Raw genomic sequence first — 24,475 nt, 5'->3', positions numbered from 1 at the left:
TAGAATGATGGCGAGGGGACAAGGTGCATTCGAGCAACATCAGTGGAGGATGTGCGCACTTTTAGGGTTTCATCACTTGCTCATCATTACGACGCAATTAATTACTCGGTTTAAACTTTAATTTATCCCACCATTTTCTTTTGCCACGCGTGCGCATTAATTCATGTGAGAGACTTTTCTAGCAATGAATGCTCAAATACAGTCTCACGCTCTCGCTATTCTCTTCTTGTCCGTTTCAAGCTTGCACTGACATTTTCTTATTATTATTGGCTTTGAGCATAGTTGGTGGAGGGAAGCAAGTGACGATTGAGTCATTGGTTATGTGGTCTCAAATGTACTTTAATTAGAAAGTGGTAGGTTGTTGGGTATCTTTTGAGTTATTGTATGAGTAAACCACGTAGAATACTCTCCAGGATAACATAAAGGTTGGGACTCGTATCTCTTAATTGTGAGACGTGCGATTTTCGAGGATCTGCTGAAGTTACCAATTATCGGTTTTGTACTTGTTCTTTACGCATGTGCAACTTCAATATGGAGTTGATGAAGGTATGTATTTTGCCCCAAATGGCGTATGAAAGGAAAAAGTGTACTCGATTGAGGTTGAAGCCCATGTAGGTCACGAGTTGGTACGAATATGTTAATATGAGTTGCTATGGATTTCTAGTTTAAATAATTAATGTCTTCTATATCTTAGTTTGCTTGATAATCTAATTGAGTCTGCATAGGATAATGTGTTACACCTTATCTAGTGTTTAAGGACGCCCGTCGGACCAAATATATTCAAATGAAATGCATGATAAGAAATCCGAGACAAGGAATCGGATAGATCCTGCTTGGATAAGAAAAAGTAAAAATAAAGAACTTAACAAGAACGAGAATAATAAGATGTTGCAAATGATGCTCGTGATGGTCGGCGCCGCCATCCAATTCTTTTTTTTTTTTTTTTGGAATTTTCTCTTAAAGTGTGCCAGAGACTTGGTAGGATTAGATATGTCCACATTTACCATCCGGGTATTTTATAGACCACTATTTTTTTTTTTTGAGTATTCTATATGACCCTACAGCATTCTCAGGCTCCACCTTATAGTTTTAATATCAATTAAGTGATATATATATATATATATATATATATATATATATATATATATGAAGTAGAAGTTGACAAGAATGAATTAGAAATTCAACAAAAGTCATGTTGTCGTATCTAGTTTGATCTAATCCACTTATCATTAATCTTAACCATAGCGATTAAATGTGTGCTTTCAATATACGAAATTTGAAAGTCTGTAATCATTTATTCTTTGAATGTCTAGATCGAAATAGGCAATCTCCCTTCCCCCGACTATTGCAAGTATCATAAGGTTTTCCTTTTTCTCCCCCAAAGCTCATTGGCTTTTAAAGAGCACTTCGAAAGTACGATATTCAAGGGGAAAAAATTCAGTGCATTCTTCATTGTTTCTAAGTAAAGACGCTGATCATCAAGTTTTTCTCGATCCACGAAAACTTATTCACTCAATAGCCTTGACCATATGAATCCACGCACGCGACAATTAAACAAGAAAAAGAAAACTAAGATAATTCATCGATAATAATCTGATAGGAGGAAAACATAAGATACACAAAAAGTTATTGCCCTTTTTGTTTTTGTTTTCATTTTATTGATCCAGTGCACAAGAAAGCTACATATACAAAGAGGGGTTTCCCCATAAACCAAAAACCCCACCACGACCACCCTATACACTGCCCCCCCCCGTGGCATGTTTTATAATCCCTACATGTCCTTATCTTTTAGATTAAGACGTGACATAGTACATGATTCACAGAATAATCACACATTTGAGTGATTCGCGAGGTTTTCCATCACTGTCCTTGTCTCCTGCTAGTCATCGTGACGACCTACTTAGGTCTTTGGCCACCTACACTCCACCTGTTTTTACCCTAAGAAACGTTTAGATTAAGAACATAATCCTACGTACGAACGTATGCACAGGGAGATGATGATTATGATTGATACATATTCACGTATTCTCGTTACACACACGCACACGCACAGGGTCTGATCGTATGTTTTCATTCTAAAATATTTTGTCGCCCGTCTCTAAGTCTAAGCCATCGAGTATGTTCATCGCACCATCGTCACCGAAGCAATCGAACCCACCAAAGTCGTGGACCCCGTAATCTTGACCCCCCAACAACCACGAGAAGCTCTCGCTCTCCTCCGGCCAGGACGGAAACAAGCCCGCCACGTCGCAGCTGGGGTTCTCGTTCGGCGACAAGTTGGCGGTCGTGGCCCCCACCGCCGGTGATTCGTCCGCCCACAAGCTGTCCATCAAGAATGACTGATCATCGCTGCCGCAGATGTACTCGAGCAAGACCAGCGACTCGTCCGCGCCAGCGCAGTAGTTCTCGGCGGACGAGGAGGCCGACGGGGACGACGAGGACGAGTTGTACTCGTCCACGTGCGTGTTGTTGGTTTGGTGGGTGTTGGCAGGCGATTCGGACGTATGGTCCGCCAGTGATGACGACAAGGATACTTCTGATTCTGGGTCATGTTCGGATGGAGTTTGCTGAGGTTTGTTCAAGGGCTCGTGAGTCACCGGATCGATCCCCGACTTGAGGAGCTTCTTCTTGATGTGGGTGTTCCAATGGTTCTTTATTTCGTTGTCGGTTCTCCCTGGCAACCTCGCCGCGATCTTCGACCACCTAATCCAGGAACAATCATAGGAAGACGTAGATGTTAGTTCTAGTCACGTGTCACGTCGAGACATCTTTTCTTGCGTACACAGTCAACAAAAAAGCATGTATCATACGTATAGAAAATAGTACGTGAAGTCCCAATTTTCCACGGGCTGCTCGCGAAATGAATAATTGAATATACGGGACATTCTTCGACAAGTAGATATGACAGAAGATGCATATTGAAGATATTGAAAGCATAGACTAAAATTGCAACAATAGACCAATCGCAATATGCTGCATATAAAAAAAATACTAAGAAAAGGTAATACTAAAATGTTGTCAAGTTGACGAAATGATTTAATTCCGAGTTAGTTACATTTAAAAGTTTATACTTTAATCTATTATATTAATATATATATGAAATTAATTCTCAAAAGATGTATATATGAGATTGATTCTCATTAGATTTCATCATGTTATATAAGAAATGATTGAATTAGAGAACATGCTTCCTAACTCAGAACTGGCGAAGCAAATGAATTAAAATGACCTTTAATGCGGGATAATCAAGTAATGGGTTCATGAGAAGAATGATGAACATCAGCCGAAGATTAACAAGTATCGCCTCGATTGAAATGCAGAGGAAGCGACGAGGGACAAGCTAATCGGTCCGAACCTGTTGCCGAGGCGGGCGTGGAGGTCGATGACGAGCTGCTCCTCGGCCTCGCTGAGGAGGCCGCGCTTGAGGTCGGGGCGGAGGTAGTTGGTCCAGCGGAGGCGGCAGCTCTTGCCGCAGCGGCGGAGGCCGGCGAGCTTGGGGACGGCGCGCCAGCAGCAGTGGCCGTTGGTGAGGATGAAGTTGATGAGCTTCTTGTCCTCCTCCGCCGTCCACGGCCCTTTCTTCACCCCCAGTTTGTCGCAGCAAGGTTGCCTCCCCATGCCTTAGCAGTCTAAGCACACCTCCAAATTATATTTGTTCATCCAAATTTCTTCTCTGTCTCTCTCTCTCTCTCTCTCTCTCTCTCTCTCTCTAGTTTCTCTCTCTAGCTCTAGCGCTAACTCCACTTGTAAAAACTCGAGAGCCCCACAACCACCTTTATATACAAGCCCCACGTACCTTTCCGACGGCTTCTTCTCTTATTGGAATTTTATAATGCACGGGATTTTCCATTAATTATTATAGATGTCAGCTTAGTGGAGGAAAAAAATGGCTTTCACATGTTGTCCAAAAATTAGTGGAGTGGCATAGGATATTTAAATATATCGATGATATCCAATGCCCAATAAACATCTGCCATGCTCTATATTAATTAAGGGTTAATACCATGAAAAACTCTAAATTGATACATATGTGATAAATTTACTCCAAAATAATTTTTTCACCATCAAAAACCGTAAACCGGTACATTTGTGACAATTTTATCTTTCGTTAATTTCCATTAAATTGGATGAATACCACGAAAAATCACAAACCGGTGCACCTGTGATACTGGTACATCCGTCAACTGTCACGTGTCATTCAACTCAGCAATTTGACGGTAAAATTTAAAGAAAACTAACGGATAGTAAAATTGTCACAGATGTACAAAATTGAAGTTTTTGGTAGTCAAAAAATTAATTTTGAGTAAATTTGTCATAGACATACTAATTTGGGGTTTTTTCGGGCATTAACCCTTGAATCAACTATACAATTCAATTTCAGTTGTCTAATGTAATTTAAAATTTTCAATCTTAAGGATGACCCCATATCAATAAGAGATGAGTGATAACTTTAACTCTCTCTTTTGTGATCACACCATTTTAACAACGATGTCCAGTGAAAAAGCGAGGTTAAAGATAAAAATAAAGGTACCAAACGTTCGATGAGACATTAACAACCGTTTAGATCCCACATCAAAACACTCACGCTTTTAATTACATTAACAACCGTTTAGATCCCACATCAAAACACTCGCGCTTTTAATTAAAGTGGATGTGTTTATGTAAAATTTGTACAAGACTTTTTTGACGCACTAAAGATTAAGCATCTTTTCATCTCCCCTCGCTTTACACATTTTAATAATGGTACTCGTGCATAGTGCTTGCAAAACACATGGAATCCTAATTAATAGTGTGATGAAACGGACTCCCTAAAATAATCAGAATTGTCCAGAACTCGAATCGAACTTATAAAGGTTGAAAACCCACGAGGGCCTACCTCTTAGAGATCTATGTACATCATGATATTCACTTTAACCTTCAATAACTTTTTTTTTACCTAGAGAAAGCATCATGAGGAGGGAGAGAGAGAGATTCATTTGAGGGTCCACCAAATTGGGAGGAGAGAAAAGGACATTGGAACTAATATGGCCTTGTTCTGCTGTCTGCCAAGCTAAAACACAAAAAAAAATATGGTGAAAGTGAATGATGGATGACCCAACGACACATCGCCACACATCTCATCAATCCATCACTCTCTCTCTCCCCCTCCCCCCAAACAATTTCTCCTCTCTCCTTCGCTCCTTCGCCAATTTCATACACAACCCCACTCCCTAATTGCACTCTTACTCCACCATTCCATCACCAATTTCGTCACCCCCAAGTCTATTTCTACGTCTCCGTATCATGACATTTATGTCATACCCAAATACAAAAAAAAAAGGGGGGAAAAGAAGATGTATGTGATTGATGCTAATCGCCATCAAAGATGATCCAAATTCATAAAAGGATTTCGACCACAATCTTTTACGCAATTTCAAGAATGTCAATATTCGTCGTGTTAAGTAATTACTTTCACATAACGGAAAGAATCGTGATTTTTTTTTTTGGTCGGAGAAAGAATCGTGATTTGAATTATCGGAAAACCGACACTTATCCGTACATGAGGCGATGCACCTCATGGGTAACGTAAAAAATTTAGTTTGCTTTAATTCAGTTAATAAGTAATATCACGACAAATAATTCGTTACCATCATCACAATTATAATCAACGAAGTTCAAATATTTTTAATTAGGTTACTTAAAACAAGAATGCCTGAAATTACTACGGAATTTTGATGTAGGCCCTTTTTCCCCCCACCAACTAAGTCTTTCTCTAGGTAAAGACCAAAAATGGATTTACAGTTTTGTACTGCAAGAAAACGTTTCGACGACCTTTGTCATTGTAGAGTACCTTTCATGGGAAAGTAGTGCAAGATTTAATTATTTTTTACAGATAATATGTATCACTGTTAAGACAAAGTAGACTGGCATTTGGTGGTAAATGGCAAATGCACATGCTTTGCCCCAGAAATGTTGGGAGATTTGGCTGGAATTGAATGGTTGAAACGATATGCGTGCGAGGATGGGGAGGCACATTATGATGCAAAAGCAATCAAGTGGATCCTAATTTTTCCCCACTAAATGATATACTTCATTGACCAGGAAAGTTCTTCTCTGTGGCTAGTTGGGTTCGATTATATGGTGAATTTGTTGGCTGGATCAGGTGTGAAATGCCTGATAGATATGATTCATTTTGGCAAGATCGTGAGTCAAAGAGGGTCCATATGTGATTAATTATTCAATTAATTAATTAATGACATCCTAGATAGTACTGGTCCATATGTGGCCCTTATAGGCACTGTGCTTTGTACGGGCTTTCAAGACGAAGATTACAGCATAGGTTAAGATTATTTACCTTCTCATGGGGCGGCCAGGACATATTTGATGCTACAGAGATTTTCTAATTATGATCTGAATTATGTGCGTCCCTAACATGCGATTCCCAAACGTTTTGTTTTCACATCGGAGATCTTAATGATTGCACATATAATTAACTTGAGAAGCATGGTCACTCAAACCTCGTCCATCCTCCAACATTTGCGTGCATAGCCACGTAAAAACGACCCCTGGAATTTGATTTTAGTATGTTTTGACTTGACCCTGACCACTTCTGTCTATTTAAGTAGCAATATGTAGGGGAAAATCTTGCGGCTTGATTGGCATTCTGGATTTTTCTATTTCCTGTGCGATCTCGGACGGGGTTATCTGATTGGTTGAATGATCATCAATAAATTACCACCTCCCACAGATTTTGGTACACATTTGTATGGACATCCAAGCTAATGAAGTTGTGGCTTGTTATATGATAATGTTGGTTAGGGTCATTAAATATTTTTCAGAAGTTCGAGGAACAACTGGGGAAGAAAATTTTGGGGAGAGAGGGTCTACATTAGAAGAATTATATGACCTATGCAAATTACTTATAAAAAATCATTTTATGTTTTTCTATGGTGTTCGGAAGGGCTGGAATCCACCCAATTTCTTTGGCTCCACGAAAGTAGCAAAAGAAAAATCGGATTTCGCAATTTAAGCAACACGATGATAAAAATTTTGAATAAAATCATTGTCGACTATATGGACTACAGAGTCAAATATAGTAGAACTCCTACAATAACTCAGTGGCGGTCAACGAATGATTTGGTGAAATACATATACAACGAAGATACGTAGGTCAGAAGACAATGTTGACACGCGCCGTGTAAAGGAGAGGTTGCCTCATCAAATGCTGATTCAACTCATACGGACCATATGATTTCTTCTCCAAACAAGTCATAAGACGACATATGATTTTCTACTACCATATTGGTGGCAGTTGATGATCCAACTTGTTGGACTTTTGACTTGAATCTCTGGGTTTAGGTGGGTATGGTTAAACCATGGACCCCCTCCTCCTCCCGTGGATGCTCACTTCATCACTTCAACCGGTGTCAACCACAAAACCCTAAAACTTGTTCATCTCGCACTTGATCTCCTGTGGCTATCTTGTGCGGATAGATTGAAATTCTTAAATTGCCAAGGTCGTATCTAAGGGCCAAAAATCTGTTTCAATTTTTTGGATTGCCAATGTGACACGCAAGATCAAATGCTGGCTTTTCCTGCTTCCATGTGGACACAAAAATATATGGCCAGATATGCAAGACTTGCAAGGTAAGAGTTAGAGTATTTTAATGGATTAGCATTTGTCTGCTTGTATGCAAAATCCTTCGTGGAAAATATATATCTATATCCATAAGGTGAAGGAAATGATGTACCCAAAAAACGATTATAGTATTAACATTGAGGTGATCACTGAACACGAAAAATACAGATGCTGTTCAATCGTAATTCCCCAACAATATGCCTAATGCAGAATCAATTACGTACGGCTTCTTTCAACCTCAAGGCCACACCAAAGATGGGTCAGGTGGAAGACAGTATTGCATGGCACTTTGTTTAAACAACTCGTTTCCGGATGCGTAGGTGAAGCAGTTTGATTATTTTACACTTTTAAGGTGTCGCGCAAGTTGGGGTTGTGTTTTCCTAACGCACCCTGAGGAGGGTGATATGGTGGCATTGCTTGTAAGTATGGAACTGTCTGGTTAAAACCCAGGAATCGTAGCAAAAGTGTTGCGAGTTTCATGATCAGATGACTCCCGGCCAAGCTATAAGCGACTTCACATGTAGTAGTTTCCCACGACAGGACCACGATTGCAGCGACCGATTGTCGCACATCATGCAATCTGACATGCGGCTAACATTAAGAGTTTGCTAGGAAACCAAATTCGTAAAAGTGGGTTTTATGGGGCCGTATGTATCGGCATCGTCTGTGCTTTTAAAATCTTCGTTGATGTGAAATTCTTTTGCAGCGTTTGTATCAGTTGGTGATATGATATGTGACAATTGAAACTGACAAAGTTGACAGTAACCATATTAAGAACACTTCTTGGACTCAAGTTTTCCTACTTAGAATTCCCTATTCTATCGCGGATTTTCCAAGTAAACTTAAAAGCAAGGGCATTCATGATTTCGATGACATAATAGGGACGAGAATTTGTAGGCCTATTTGAACATTAAGTCAATCTCGCTTGACTCTTTTTTAATCGACACTTGGCTCATTACTTGCTCTTGTTAAGTACGCTAAAGGATCATGAATTGTCGAAAGACAAAGCTTTCACTGCCCACTAGAACCGGATCGGAAGTTGATGAAATTCAATTTAAGTTGTACTATATCACGAAAAGTAGTACTAGCTTATCAACCATATTCAAAAGAGCAATTCCGACTCTGGGAGACTCACATGAACAATTCTGGAGAAGATTATTATATGTGAATTGAACGAAAACGCGATTTTCACAAATTTTTAATGTATTATATACAGATTATCCCGTCATTCTTTTACATATTTCATATATTTGTCACAATTGATTTGGACAGTTGGTTAATTGCTCAAAATATAATTTCTCTATTAACAGTCATAAAGATGGGTCATAAAGTACTTGAAATTACTCCTTAAGGTAGAGTTAGGCAGAAAAAGTAATATTTCGTAAAATCCTTAACCTCAGCATAAATTGCCCGTTAATTATCACACTAGAAATCAGAAGAATAATTCGGTTTCTCAGGGACATCAATTAATCCAAATTTTCACCTCAAAAACATTTAGTACGATATCTTTCAAATTCAACAGCTATGATGTACTTGATTACTGTATTTTGGTCTGTTTATAAAATGAAAATTGCTTTCCTGTTTCTTCTACGGGTGTTATGAACAGAGCCCCAAGGTATATAGTCAAAAGACCATACGCACCCATGTGCTTTCTTGTGAATACAAAACCATATGATATGCAAAATATCATTCATCTAACCATAGTGTAACATTTAATTATGACCATGCCCGAATTCGTCAAGAGGGTAGACAGGGAGTTCTCACCAAACAGTGATATTTTCATCCATTAATCTAGGGTTTCTGAAAAATCAATGCAGCCTATGTCCCTCTGAACTCTAGGCGATTCAATTTATCATCAAACTAAACTATGGAGATCATTGTTTAAGGCTGCCGTCGGACGACTTTGAAGCCCCACAACCACTCCACAATCCGTCCCACAAAACATTAAGATAAAAGGAGAAACAAGAAAGGAACAAGCACAATACAAACTCCTTTTCACCTTCTTTATTTTTTAATTTTTTGGAAATCCTTTAATTATTACAGAATGGTGCGTCATTGCAATCCACGTTCACACTAGAGCTTGTGATTAGGGGAAAAGCGTGAGCGATATTGCATCATCATTGCTTAAGCATATGCTTTAAAGCGACCCCCGAGCTACCAAATTGGAGTTAATCTCCAAGGGTTATCAACATCTTCCCCCTTTTCCACTTTCTTTTTTTTTTCATTTTCTTTTCATTTTGTCCTTTTGGTTTTAGTTTTCTCGGTTTAGCATTTAGAAAGTATGAACATGTGTGCACCCAAAAAACATGCGATTGCGCAATTAGTGCGTAAGGCATTCGTCATCAACAGTGGGACTCAGGCATCACAAACCACTCTTGTAGCAAAAGTAAGCAGATCATGTTTTTGAAGCGACACAAAAGAAAAAAGAGGAATACCCTCTCGAGAAGGGGAGAGATTAGGCCATGTTTTAGACGAGATCAGCGAGCGTGCATTGGACCAATGAAAGCGTAATCGACTCCGTGATTAAGTGTCGCCATGACGACACGGAGCTGGGAAAAAGCTACTTTCTTCTTTAGAAAACGCAGAGGTGAAGAGGTTGGTCGGGAAAGGAGACTTGAAAGAGGACTCGGTTTGGTGAAAACCGGTCAAGGAAAACAAAAGGGCCAACCAGATGTCTCGGGAATAGACGAAGATATGCGCATATGTAGCAACCTTGGACTTTGGAGGGACGATAAAAACAGGAAAAAACGTTGGACAAAAAGGGGTGGGGGGACCCGTTGTTGTTTGGTAAGGATAGAGGAATCTCCCCCGTGCGATTCTCGTGCGACTGCAATGGAAAATTCTGTCCGCGGGCGTGCATCTTTCAGGTGAAAGAATTCGCGCGCCGAGGGGTGAAGGTCATTGGGCGATAACCACCACCTGCCGCCCCCCCCTGTGGATCAAAGGTCGCTGTCTATCTGTTCGATCGACTTGCTCTCCAAGTGCGTAGGTCGCCAAATTGACTGCGACATGAAGCTCGGTCACTGAGGGGGACTCGCACGTCTACTTTTGTTCACCATACCAAGGGCGGTTGGATTATGGTGGGAAAAAGGTCATGTCAGTTTGTCACAACCTCGAAACGATGTCGAATAGTAGTCCACTTCAAATGATCCGGATCTCATAACTCTCGCTCTCTTTGTAATTAACCGCGTTGCTGTGCAGTGTGAAACCCTTGGAAGGTGGAGCTTTAGGGAGCCCGTATATGAAAATGGCATCGTTAAGTTGGCTCATGATGTTAAAGCAAAGCTTTACCGTAAGCTTACAAATCCAGTCTAAAAGCTTAGCTGGCCCTCAAGGAACAATGAAGCCAATCTAAACTTCGAAACGATGGTTAGGCACGAGGATTTGGTCAAGACTCCAAATATGAAGTTCCTCCGAAGACGGGAACCAAATGAAGTTCTGCTGATTTTACGACACAGCAAATCTGGGTCGATGAGCAGTGTTCTCGTATCCCATCAAATTTGCAATCTTTAAGAAGGGAAGGCTCGAAATAACTTGGAAAGTGTAAATAAATCACACTTTTCCCGTGACGTTAGTCAGCTTATATCTATCGTTTCAAAAGCAAAATCGAGATGTTCATCTGAGATCCCTACCAACGGAAAAATGTTTACAGACGATGACAACCCACATTTCAGATAGCAGCACTCTAAAACCCCTCCACTCTGATAAACCAGGACCTTGGACCCCGAAACCAGTTATTACTGCATCGGAATTTTTCACTTGGATCCTCCGAACTTGCTCATCATCTTTGCAATTATAGGGGCCACTTTTGGATTTGCCTGATGCTTTGCCAGATTGGCAGGGTTCTTCATTACTGCAAAACCATCAACACAGAAACAAAAGATGACAGTTAAAAATCTCCAATAAGCCGCACAAGTTCCTACTAGAAGTAACCAGAATCTTCTGTCACAGAAAGCAAAATTATAAGTGCAGATGCCCACGGATTCATTTGCTATTCTTCAGTTGTTGGCTCTAGGTTAATAAACTTCCAACAACGGTTACTTAATGCTCATTTCCTTTTATGCTGAGTGAGAAAATAACCACACGACTTAGACAATGGGAAGTAACATGTTCTGAGATTACTTCGATACCGCTCGTGGTTACCTTACCAGTCAATGAAGTAATATCACCATATTCTAAAATCTCAAGGTACTAGTTCCTTACAGAGGACACGTAAAACTGCTAAATGAAATCTCAGTGAAATGAGAGATATCTCAATAAAGTGCAAGAAATAGGACCATAAAAATAATGCCAGAAAACAACAGTACCATCCTGCATAGCAGCCATGACTTCTGGATCCTTAAATGCAGCCATAAGATCAGGATCCTGCCCCAAATGTTCAGTAAAAATTTCATCAAAACGAATGAGAAAAGGCGAAATGGAACAGAAAAACTGACTACAATATGATCAATGAATGATCCACCAAAACAAATCATAATTAAATCATCAAACTTGCACACACCAATTCATGTCTAGGTCTTTATTCTAAAAGTGAGATATCCATATTCCAGCACACTTTTTTTTTGTTTTGCTGAGAGAAAAAGTACATCGTGTTTTGCTAAAATCAACATATCCAGGCATTACCATCCATTATCCAGCCCACTTACATTTAGTATTTTGCTAAAATCAACATTTCCAGGCATTCCTCCTGGCATGCCTCCTGGGAAACCTCCAGGCATTCCTCCTGGCATTCCTCCTGGCATGCCGCCCGGGAATCCTCCAGGCATTCCTCCTGGCATACCGCCCGGGAAACCTCCAGGCATTCCACCTGGGAATCCACCGGGCATCCCACCTGGGAATCCACCAGGCATACCACCAGATGGTCGACTGGATGATGAATGCTCTTGTTTCTTTGCCTTCTCATATGCAGCCTAGAGGAAAAGCACAAAATATGTCACATGGGAAATATAGCAAGAAAAATATTCTAAACGACTGAACATCAGGATGATGGACCAATTACCTGAGCCTCTGCACGTCTACGCTCTCTCTCACGCTGAATCTTTCTTTCTTCCTGCTCCTTACGTAATCTGTCATACTTCCTCCGATGTTCCTCAATCCTATGTGCATTTGGTTCAACCTGTGTCGATCAAAAGTTGCACACGATGGAATCGAACTTAATGGAGCAAGATTTGAATCACATAGCAATCCTACATTCCAAAGATGTCCAAAAGAAAAGCCACATGCAGGTTCTCATGAAACCCCAACCAGCAAGTGCGGATCACAAAATCAAAAGGTGACCCCACCTTAAACTGTCGCTCATCAAAGTAAAGGCCTACATTTCACGACAAACCAGCAACAGCCAGTGTGAAAGGTGCATAAAATGATTTTGAGGTCAACCTACATGTGATAATTTTTAACTTTGGGATAAAATTCTAAAGGGCATTTATTGGCCTTCTACAAGCGATCTACAATAAAATAAGAGGCATCTTATCTAATCTGTAGCCATCTGAATTTAATCTTGAGAGCAAAGAGTGCCCAGTCCAGAAAATCCTCTTTTGCTTCAAAACCACAGGAAACAGGCAAAAGCAGAGCCCTGTATATCTGTGTCTAAAAGACATTTATTGGCCTTCTATATGCAATCTAGCTGCAACTAATCTAGAGTGCAAAGAGAGCTCCTTCTTGTCACTTTTTTAGCCATCTTTACCCATTAAGTGTACTGAAATAAAAAGGAATGTCAGACGAAGTCCACCCCAAAAGATGCAATGACCTGTCTATTTGACGCAAGACAAGAAGACAAGCAAGATTTAGAAACCTGAACATATGGATATTTAAAATCATCTGTCAATTATCTCATTTATTTTAATAATTTCAAAAGCAAAAACTGATGTTTGATTTTGGCAGGAAAATCAGAAACTTTTTGCTCAAACAGGATAGAATAGACAAACCCAAAGATGCACAGAGAGAGAGAGAGAGAGAGAGAGAGAGAGAGAGAGACCTTCTTAAGTACAGCATTTATTTCCTCATCGTAATCTAGCTTTGATGCTAAATGAAGATCCTTTGCAGCTTCTTCCCACTGACCAAGCATTGCTCGAGCCATGCCACGAGCCTTGTAGCCTTTTGCAGAATCCGGATTTATCTAGATTAACAAACTACATGAGCATGACAACCCAAAATTGAAGACTCCAAGGTCAATCCCACCCATAAAAGACATCTCAACAATGTTAAGTCCAACACCAAATAGGGAAGCTTAAAAATTAATAAGTTTCCTTGAACAATTCTCAGCAATTAATACAATTACAAGAACAATAAGTAATGACGAGAATGTCCGCAATTTCGCAATTATTGTGTAAATGCACTTAAGCATTTTTGTGCATGTATTACTTTATATTGTGCAGTGCGCGGTAAGCACAATTACTGAACTTTCCATTGCTCATGAAAACACGGTTGCAAATACTTTGAACAATTAAAGTAGATGTTACCTCTAAAGCTGCATTTGCGTCCCGGATTGCAGCATTGGGCTTCTTCATTTTAATATACACAGTAGCTGTAAAAGCATCAATAACCATGTGCTGACATGAGGTAAATAACTTAAAACCAAACGAAAGGATATAAATTTTGGGCAGTCACTTCAAAAACTCAGCCAGCTTCTTACCTCTGGTTCCATACATGATTGCAGAGGTTGGATTGAGTGTTATTGCCTGTGTAAGGTGCTCAATCGCTTCCTCCAAGTTTCCTGTAGAGGACAAATCAGCATACCAAAGAGAAAATTAAGCAAGGCCAACAGATTCAAGGAGCACACATAACCCTATCATTGCAAGGTTGAAAAGTAATTGTCAGAACCTTCAGAAAGGGCTTCCATGGCTTGTGCCTTTGCTTCTTGAGAGGCCTCACGATTCTCCTCAGAAACTTCAAGCGATGGATCTCCCATCTGAAAAATCAATTAACAAAGGCACTCCATATCCATTCACACAGCAAGCTCAATAATAAAGTAGGCCAAAAGAGGGAAAAGAAAACGTTAAAAAGCACGAAGATTCCTCGGGTCTGTGTTAGAGGTGAGAAAACCTTCTGGGGAGGCTCGTCATCAGGCTCGACCGTCTCGCCTTCGAGCTCCATATCCGACTCGATAATCTCATCCTCCTCCTCTTCCTCCTCCACTTTCACGTGTCCGCCTTCAGTCTCCTCCATATCCTCGTCGCTCTCCTCCACCACATGGCTCTTCTGCAGCAGTCCACAATCCGAAGCAAAGTATCAATTAGCATGGTTACCTCACAAGCATACCTCTCTCGCTACCGCGAGAAAGTACACGACCTCAAATGCAGCGGCATCAACCACCCCATGTCAATTGGTTCCAAACAAAACCAAGCGATTACGATATGTATTCAAACAAAATGCGTAGTACTGTATCATTATCGGCTTGTGATGCTGCTTCACAACCTTTAAGTCCTTTTTTCTCCAACTACACTGAAAGATGCATGCACTCGACCATTTCACGCTATGAAAATGCGTACACGAGCGAGCTCAGCGTCATTCTACGTCAACCGCCACAAAATCGCAATCAATCGCTGATCTCAAGCGAACAAGACTCAGCCAAACGCTATATCAGAAAGCGAATCGAGCCGAAATCCTGTAAAGTGCAAACAATCGGACGAATCCAAACACGTAAAGAGCAGGCTCGAGCGGTGCGACTTGCCGATTTAGATTCGCCGGGCTTCTGAGCAGCGGGAGGGACTTGAGCTCCGAGGCTGAGACAAAACATCAGAGGGAAATCAAGAAATGCGAAGGGACGAGCATGCCGGACGAGGCTCGGATCGTCGCCGGACGAGCTGCTTGCGTTACCTCTCGAGGTAGTCGCGGAAGAAGGCGAGCGAAGGATCGGCCAGGACGGCGGGATTGGACTTGCACATGTCGACGAACTGCTTCAGCTGGTTCACCTTCGCCGGATCCATTTTGTTCTCCTTCGGCGATTTGTACGGGCGAGCGAGCGATCGATCGCCGGCTGGGGCTCCGGATTGCGGTGGCGATTTGCTCCGATTCGGTTTTTGGGGACTTGCAAGAAACTGAAAAATCTGTGAGCGGCTTTGACAGTGGGAAGACCACTCTCGGGGCGAAGAGGGGTTTTGGGGAGGTGCTTCTAGTAGCTTCTACTGGATGAGGCACAAGCATTTTCCCACCCTTTCCACGTCAGCACGCTTCCAAATCGAAAGAAATTAGGATCATACACAGAAGCTTCAAAAAAGATTTCCGAAAATAATAATCGAGCCCTAAAATTTTTAAAATGTGCATTTAAATTTTAGAATTTATCAAAGATTTTGCGCTATTTTCAACCCTTATGAGTTCCTTACACCCATTTATCATGTTGAATTGAGTGCATTACTCTTTGCTGATCGTACTCTTGATTTAAGATTATTTCTTTCACTTTTGTTTTCTTCTTTTTCTTTTTGTTTCCATTTTAATAGAGACGAACAATCAAGGCTACTCTCAAACAATATTTATTAAGGTTATATGTGAGGCCCACTCTCGATTTTCAGATTATTTATTACCTTCTTTACTTCTTTTTTTGATTTTTTTTCCTTTCTTTCTCCGTTTGGAACAAAATTGGTGTTCCTCTTTAGGATTACTTTGTCTCAACGAAGAAGGAATTTGGCAAGGAGGTACACCGGCTTTAAGCATCTCCTTTGCACACGCAACTTCAACTTCAAAAAAGCGATGACAAGTAGAATGTCCGGACATATTACTCGAAAGATTATGATTGTGTGATACATTCAATATTTAGAGTGACCATGATCCGTTCTTCTTTTTATAGCAACGAATAGTCAATCAAATGAGATTCAGTCTTTCTTCTCAAATGTGCAATAGAAATATTATCTCGATCACGATAATCACCTCCCCTATCGCAACCAATCGAGAAGAACATATCTGTCTCTCTTACACCTTTTTGTCAAAGACAACATCACCTTGAGCAAAAAGATATGTCTGCACACTAGTCAAAAGATCTTCTCATGCTAGAAAATTAACTATTAAAGTTTCAAATGAACTTGTTGACTATTGTTCTCCATTTGAAGTTTCATCATTGGAGCAATTTGAATCCTATTGTCTTCCATAATAACTACACTAAAAAAAGAATAGAATGAAATATGTATAAATTATGTATAATGCATACGATTAACCATAGTATAACCATAGTATTCAATCTTCTTGTGAATTGATCCACTCTTTTTTTGGTTTTTGTGTTCGATCTCTTTCCTTGTAAATTGCGTTTAGAAAAGTCAATATACTACTTACCTTACCAAAAAAACCGTAGTATTCAATCTTTAAATAAGTTTTTGTAATTTTGTATTAAAAATCAAAGTCGAAAAGTTCACGATCTTGAGGAAAATTAACGGAAATGAAGTTAACAATTTGTAGATAAAAATAACCTTTCTTTGTTCAATGTATCATTATTGATTGCTCGGATTACAACAACGGAGAATAAGTTCAAAAGAAAACAAACACGAAGGATACGTTGAAATGTAATAAGTGTGGAAGAATCGGCTAGGGTGACAAAAAAGTTGTTTAAAAGGGATGTGAGTAATTTTGTCTTTTAATAAATTGAAACAAAAGAAAATGAAGAAAAAATATAAGAACTAATCATAAATCAAGGGTGGGATCCGCAAGGAATAATGTAGCCAAATCAATGTAATATGGAATGTTATGAGCTAATAAAGGAGTAAAAATAGTGCGATCCTTTTATATCATATTAAAATTTTCTTTTGAAAAGTGTAAGGATTTAGGCACTCCCCTTGCTTCGCTGGCAAGAGTCGGCAACCCATATGCGGCGGTGGTGCACCGCTCGCCACCACGGCGCGAGAGTCGACAACCCTCGCGGCCTCATTGCAAGAGAAGTTGCCACTTCTCCAGTCACGAACCTTAAAATCTCACAAAGAAAAGAACCGCTTCGTGCTTCTTTCTTCCCTCCTGTGAGACAGAATGTTTGCCCCCATCTGTTGTAGGAAACACAAAGCCCCCCTAAGAATCAACAGATTTTAGTGATAATCTGATATGATCAGCAGCAATCATTTTCAAGGGACTCGTCTTTTCTTTTCCGTTCTTTTCTTTTCTTTTGCCTTTTCTTTTGCGTTTTCTTTTCTTCCCTTTTGCTTTTTTGCTTTTTTCCTATTTTCCTCTATCAATCAGGGTGGCAACGATGCCGGCGACTCGCCTGCCCTCACGAGCCACTGAGTGAGGGTGTCGTGGCCTCGCCCAGTGACCGATGAGGGTGTCGCGGCAAGGGCCGCAAAGCCCTCACCTCGAGTAGATTTGGCAAGGATTGCGATCCTCGCCAACGGTGGGAAAAAGGAAAAGAAAAAAAATTCAGAAAAATATATAAAAAATAGTACAAATTGTGCACATCAGTGCCGGCTATGTCTTGTAGGACGGCCAACTTCCACGTTAGCAATTTCCCATCGAAATTTGCCGAAAGAACTAACTTGGTAAATCATCAAAATGTTTACGACTAAATGAGTACAATTGAAATATTTAGGAATTGATCGTTGTACAATAAGTTTAGGATTTCTTGAACAATTATCTCAATTTTTCTATTGACTCATTTTTCTAATCAATCCAAACGCTGGAAAAATGGATAAAATATTTTCCAACAATAGACATTTCACAAAATAAAAAGGACCCTAAAAGTTAATTTTCCTTTGAAAAACTTACTAATCGTATGAAAATTTATCTTCTCCATGGGGTCGATTTCTTTTCATCTAGAAGAAAAAGGTTCACCATATCGATACTCACGATTAAGTGATTCTCTCGTTCATGTTATTGATAACTCATCACATTAAAAGGGAAATACATAACTATATGTGAAGGGAGAGCGCGGGTTGTAAAGAATTTCTCAATATATATACACTAATTCTTAAAGAACAATCAGATCCATATATGAATGTAGAACACCATAAAAAAAAATCATAATAATACACACAGCGGAATTAAAGCGTACCTGTTTGAACCATTGTTATTCTCTAAGAAAAGAAATAGATCAACGTTCTACTGAAATGCCGATCTTCCTCTCTTTGGCCTATTTCGATATAGCAGTTTTCAATGGGATAAAGCGACCGATAGGTATAACCTACCCTTTTATAGGCTAGAGAGGGGATCTAGAAAATCCTAATCATTAGTGCGTTAACTGAGCCCCTCCCATCACGGGCTTCAGTTAAACACAATTGCCTACACTTTGCTGCTCAACTAGGCCTGTTATTTATAGATGTCGAAACCCAATTCAATAATATCACTAAAGGGTACAACACATATATTGGAATATCCATTAACCCGAGTATTTAAAATAGAAAATCAATTAATTAATGTAAGCCCATATTATAGGAAATTTCCAACATTCTCCCACTTGGGCTACATTAATCAACCCCTTTTTTTTTAGAATGATTTTATTTCGAAAATGACACTCTCGGGTTAATAACCGAAAATTTGTTTTATGTGGCCACGATTTAAAAAATAATAATAATATTCCAATAATGGCATCTCAAAACCAACCCAATCCTTTATAACCTCAATATAGGACTATGGCGGTCAAAGTGTTAAGAAAATACCGCAACACATGACCTTCCATAATCACATATAATAAGCATTATAATTTCATGGATCATAGGCCTAGTGGTCTAGTAAGAAATAGTGCCAACATGTGATCAAACATGCACTATTCCTTATCGGTCCTCAACGCAATTTCTCAATGACATGAAACTGCATCACCACAATTTCTAAACAATATGAAATTGCCTTAGTACAATTTCTAAACAACATGAAATTGCACAACTATGTCACAATTCAACATGAGATCTCAAAATTAGTGACATCCAGTCATCTTTAAACTAAAATATGTTTAGAGATACTGTTTTATATTTCCATCTCTCAATCGACATAGCAAAAATAATGATGAAAATCAAAAGTAAATGCTTTAATAAAGATCATAATAGGCATTATCAGTTTGCATATAATCACAATATCCAGATAAACAAACTATGCAAAACTCCCACTAACAAAAGGAATCAAAAGAATCTAAAACACCCATATTGTTTACATGTTTTTTAAACAGAATGGGTTGTAAAGCTTTTGTTAGAGGATCAGCCAACATGGACTCAGTTCTAATATTCTCGATCACAACAGCTCCCTTTTTGACCAAGTCCTTAACAATATAATATTTGATCTCCATGTGTTTAGACGCATTGCTGATTTTGTCATTCTTAGAATAAAACACGGTTGCGGTGTTGTCACAATAGATGACCATCGGTCTTGCAATAGAGTCCACAACCCGCAATTCTGAGATCAAATTTCTAAGCCAAACAGCCTGAGTTGAAGCACCATAACAAGCTACAAACTCAGCATACATTGTAGAGTTCGTAATTAAGGTTTGCTTTGTGCTCTTCCAAGAAATAGCACCTCCAGCCATCATGAAAATATATCCAGAAGTCGATTTTCTGTCATCTGAACAACCAGCAAAATCCGCATATGAATATCCAATCACCTTTAGATCCTCTACTCTGCTATAACCAAGCATAAATTCTTTTGTTCGCTGCAGATATCTCATTACTTTCTTAGCTGCAACCCAATGTTCACGACCTGGATTCGATAGATATCTCCCATGAGTATTCACTGCAAAAGCAATATCAGGTCTGGTACATACTTGTGCATACATAAGACTGCCAACTGCACTAGCATATGGAATATTCTTCATTGCTTCTTTTTCAACATCATTTTTGGGGCACTGTTCTATGCTTAATTTATCTCCTTTCACAACAGGAACTTCACCAACCTTGCAGGTGTGCATATTGAATCTTTTCAAAACGCGGTCTATATAACTTTTCTGAGATAATCCCAGAACCTTCTTAGATCTATCACGATGAATCTCAATGCCTAAAACATAAGAGGCTTCCCCAAGATCTTTCATATCAAACTTTGAAGATAGAAAACCTTTTGTGTCATGCAACATATCAACATCTCTACTAGCAATCAAAATGACATCTACATAAAGTATTAAGAAAATATATTTACTCCCACTTACTTTCATGTAGATGCATTGATCAAATTTGTTTTCTTCAAAGCCAAACGATCTCACAACTCTGTCAAACTTCAAGTACCACTGACGTGATGCTTGTTTGAGACCATATATAGACCTTTGAAGTTTGCACACCATATGCTCCTTTCTAGCTTCTTTAAACCCCTCAGGTTGCTGCATATATACTTCTTCATCCAAATCTCCATTTAGAAAAGTTGTTTTGACATCCATCTGATGAAGCTCTAAATCAAAATGAGCCACCAATGCCATAATTATTCGAAAAGAGTCTTTAGTGGACACGGGAGAAAAGGTTTCAGTGTAATCAATGCCTTCTCTCTGTGTGAATCCCTTCGCAACCAATCTTGCCTTGAATCTCTCTATGTTACCTTTATTGTCTTTCTTGGTTTTAAATACCCATTTGCAGCCAATCGGTTTGTGCCCATCAGGTAGATCAACGAGTTCCCATACTTGATTATTTGACATGGAAGTCATCTCATTCTTCATCGCTCCTAACCATTTATCTGCCTGATCACTATCAAGAGCTTCTTTGAAGGTCACCGGATCAACTGTATGTCCAATGTCAAAATCAGTTTCTCCAAGATAGACATGATAATCATTCAAAAGCGTCGGTCTTCTTTGTCGTTGTGATCTTCGCACAGGCACTTCTGGAGTTGGATCATTCATCTGGGGAGTTTCTTCCGTAACAGAATGGTCTATTGTCATATTTCCAATATCTACTTCTTGCTGGGTTTCCTCTCTGCAAATCTCTCGCACGGAGTCATCATTCAAAATGGGCAATGAAATAGAGATTGTATTGTTTGGTTCCTCCCATTGAAAGGATTGAGAGGAACTCTCTTCAGCAACATCCAACTCCAAGAATTTAGCAATTTGAGACTCAACAACTCTAGTGCCACGAGTAGGACAATAGAACCTATACCCCTTAGAATGATTAGGGTATCCAATAAAGTAACACCTAGTAGTCCTGGGTTCATCAGCGAAGGATCATAAATTTTCACCTCTGCAGGACACCCCCAAACTCGAAAGTGGTTTGAGCTTCGTTTTCTCTTCGTCCATAACTCAAAAGGTGTTTTTAACACTGATTTACTAGGTACACGATTCAATATATAAGCTGCTGTTTTAATTGCCTCACCCCATAAGTATTCAGGCATATTAGATCTGCTCATCATACTTCATTTCATCTCCATGAGTGTGCGGTTTCGCCGCTCAGCTACACCATTATGTTCAGGGCTCCTAGGCATTGTATACTGAGCGACGATACCACAGTCCTGTAAATATTTAGCGAATGGTCCCATTTGCTGTCTAGTCTCAGTATATCGCCCATAATATTCACCACCACGATCAGATCTTACAATCTTGATTATCTTTCTTAATTGTTTCTCAACTTCAGTGCGAAATACTTTCAACATGTCAAGAGCATCAGTCCTCTCCCTAATCAAGGTCCTCTCCCTAATCAAGTAAACATAGCAATAACGGGAGAAATCATCAATAAAGGTGATGAAATACTTATTTCCACACAAGGTAGTTGAATATGGCCCACTAATATCTATATGAATTATCTCCAACAGATTTTGACTGCGAGTAGCGCCTTTCTTCTTGACTTTAGTCAACTTTCCCCTCACGCAATCAATACAAATCTCAGCATCATCTGAGTCAAGAGGAGGAAGGATATCAGCTTTGATAAGCCGATTTACCCTTTCTTTGGAGATATGCCCTAATCGTTTGTGCCATAGCAAAGAAGATTTCTCCTTGATCAAGGATCTTTTAGCCACATTATTCTCAACGTTGAAGGAACAATATGGTCTATCGGGAGATAAAGATAATCGATATAATCCATCAAACAGAATGCAATTCCCAATAATTTTAGAGTCATAAAACAAATCCACTCTATTATTTGCAAAATAAAGGCAATATCCAGCCTTGTCAAGCAAAGAGATATCAAGTTCCTCCTAAATCGAGAAACATAAAAGACATTATTCAGAACTAGCTGAAATCCAGAGTCTAAATTCAAAACTACTGTCCCTATATGCTCCACATCAACGCCGATATTATTTCCAACTTTAAGCTTCGACTCCCTCGGACTTGGATTCCTTAGATTTGTGAGACCCTGTAAGGTAGTAGTCACATGTACAGTAGCACCAGAATCAATCCACCAAGAATCCAAAGGAACATCAACCATATTTGATTCAGAACAAACCAACAACTCACCTTGGCTACTTTCTTTCTTTGCTTTTAGCCAAGCTTTGAACTTATAGCAATCAGCTCTCTTGTGACCCTGCTTCTTGCAGTGAAAACACTTAAAATTCTTATCTCCATGTTTCCCATTATTGCCAATTTTCTTGAAGCCTTGATCTTTCTTAGGGGCATAAGCATTCGACCCTTTAGGCTTCCATTTTCCTCTAAAGGAACTCAACTTGGCATTAGTAATCAAGTGGGCAGATTCATTCTTCTCCTTCTTTAACTTTTCTTCCTCAGCCACACATTTAGTAATCAAAGCATTAACACTCCAAGTCTCATTCTGAGTGCTATAAGCAGTTTTAATCTGACTGAAATCAGCAGGCAGAATATTTAAGGCATGATGCACAACATAATCTTCAGAAAGGACAATATTATGGGCCTTAAGCTTGGATTGAATATGCACCATCCTCAATATAAATTCTCTAACACCCATAGCAGCATCATATTTCATACTAGTTAACTCACTCAGCAAATTCCCAGCCTCAGCTTTGTCTGAAACTGATATCTTGCTCCCACTGCTGCAAGAAACTCTCTCGCATTTGCTTTTTCTGGCAAACCACTAATGAGATGCTCGGCAATGGACCTCTTCATAGCAATGAGGCTTAGTCGGTTGGATTTTTCCCACTTAGCATAATGAGTCTTTTGATCTGCAGTGCTTTGATCATTGGGTTTGGTAGGTTCATCCTCACGCAGAGCTAAGTCCATATCCACAATTCCCAGAGCAAACTCTATGTCTTGTTTCCATCTCTCGAAGTTCGATCCAGTTAACATTTCGACAGTAGCATTATTGTTGTTTACAGCAAAAGTAACTGTTTGAGCCACATACAATGCAATAAGATCAATTATGGGCAATAAACAATTCAACAAAATAATTAGTACACTATAAACTCCCCTTTGGGCAGAGTATATAATGCACCACTATTTTCCATAGCATGAAGATTACAACAACAAGGAGAATTACACATAATTGTCAAGGACCCATCCCCTTTGGGCAGACAAATCCTTTAAATTATACATCTCCATTATATCACTATAGAGGGAAATTACACATAACTTTAAAAAAAAAAAAATCATCCCCTTTGGGCAGATAAATCTTTCGAGTTATACATCCCCATCTATTAACATGGGTACTTATCTTCAAGCAATTTTCAAATTAATACACACAATAACCCCCTTTGGGTAGGTGATTGTATATATTAATTCTTATCAAAAAGGAACTGCAAAAGTTCCATTCAAACAATGCCCACAATTCCATTAGACAATATGAAGCACTTTACGACATGTGCTTCTAAGGATCGTATTGCATTTAACAATAACGTGGCAATTACAAGGTGGACATCAAATATAATATGGAGGACTCCTTTAGGGAGTAGAATTACTAAAGATAACATATCTAATCTATTCTAAGAGAATGCAAATCAATTCATGCCCAGAAATTGCCTAAATCAGAAAATTGCCCAAAAACCCATCCAAACAACCTTGAAATGCCGAAAACCATCATAGTTCACGTCCAAAGGCAGTGAGTTTGAATTAGAAGGCCATTTTGCTTCAACCGATCGAATTTGAGCACAATC

At 39.4% G+C, this 24,475-nt stretch overlaps 2 protein-coding genes across 2 annotated transcripts; both read right to left on the bottom strand.

Moving 5' to 3' along the window:
• Positions 1-1,610: 1,610 nt before the first annotated feature.
• On the bottom strand, positions 1,611-3,735 carry LOC115687859 (MYB-like transcription factor ODO1). Its single transcript, XM_030613556.2, has 2 exons — positions 3,356-3,735; positions 1,611-2,703 (listed from the first exon to the last, which is right to left on the bottom strand). Exons 1-2 carry the CDS (start codon positions 3,616-3,618, stop codon positions 2,076-2,078), a joined length of 891 nt encoding a protein of 296 aa, XP_030469416.2. The 5' UTR covers positions 3,619-3,735; the 3' UTR covers positions 1,611-2,075.
• A 7,391-nt stretch (positions 3,736-11,126) lies between these two features.
• LOC115687808 (FAM10 family protein At4g22670) lies at positions 11,127-15,724 on the bottom strand. The gene is made up of 11 exons (XM_030613478.2): positions 15,434-15,724; positions 15,288-15,339; positions 14,660-14,815; positions 14,438-14,525; positions 14,250-14,330; positions 14,077-14,141; positions 13,593-13,733; positions 12,618-12,734; positions 12,265-12,528; positions 11,926-11,983; positions 11,127-11,471 (listed from the first exon to the last, which is right to left on the bottom strand). Exons 1-11 carry the CDS (start codon positions 15,541-15,543, stop codon positions 11,374-11,376), a joined length of 1,230 nt encoding a protein of 409 aa, XP_030469338.2. The 5' UTR covers positions 15,544-15,724; the 3' UTR covers positions 11,127-11,373.
• Positions 15,725-24,475: the final 8,751 nt, after the last annotated feature.

Source organism: Syzygium oleosum, unplaced genomic scaffold (assembly GCF_021117445.2).
Source record: "Syzygium oleosum isolate NSW1041296 unplaced genomic scaffold, Sole_v2.1 Sole_v2.15, whole genome shotgun sequence".
NCBI classification, from domain to species: Eukaryota; Viridiplantae; Streptophyta; class Magnoliopsida; order Myrtales; family Myrtaceae; genus Syzygium; species Syzygium oleosum.
This window is presented reverse-complemented; position numbering and strand designations above follow the sequence as displayed.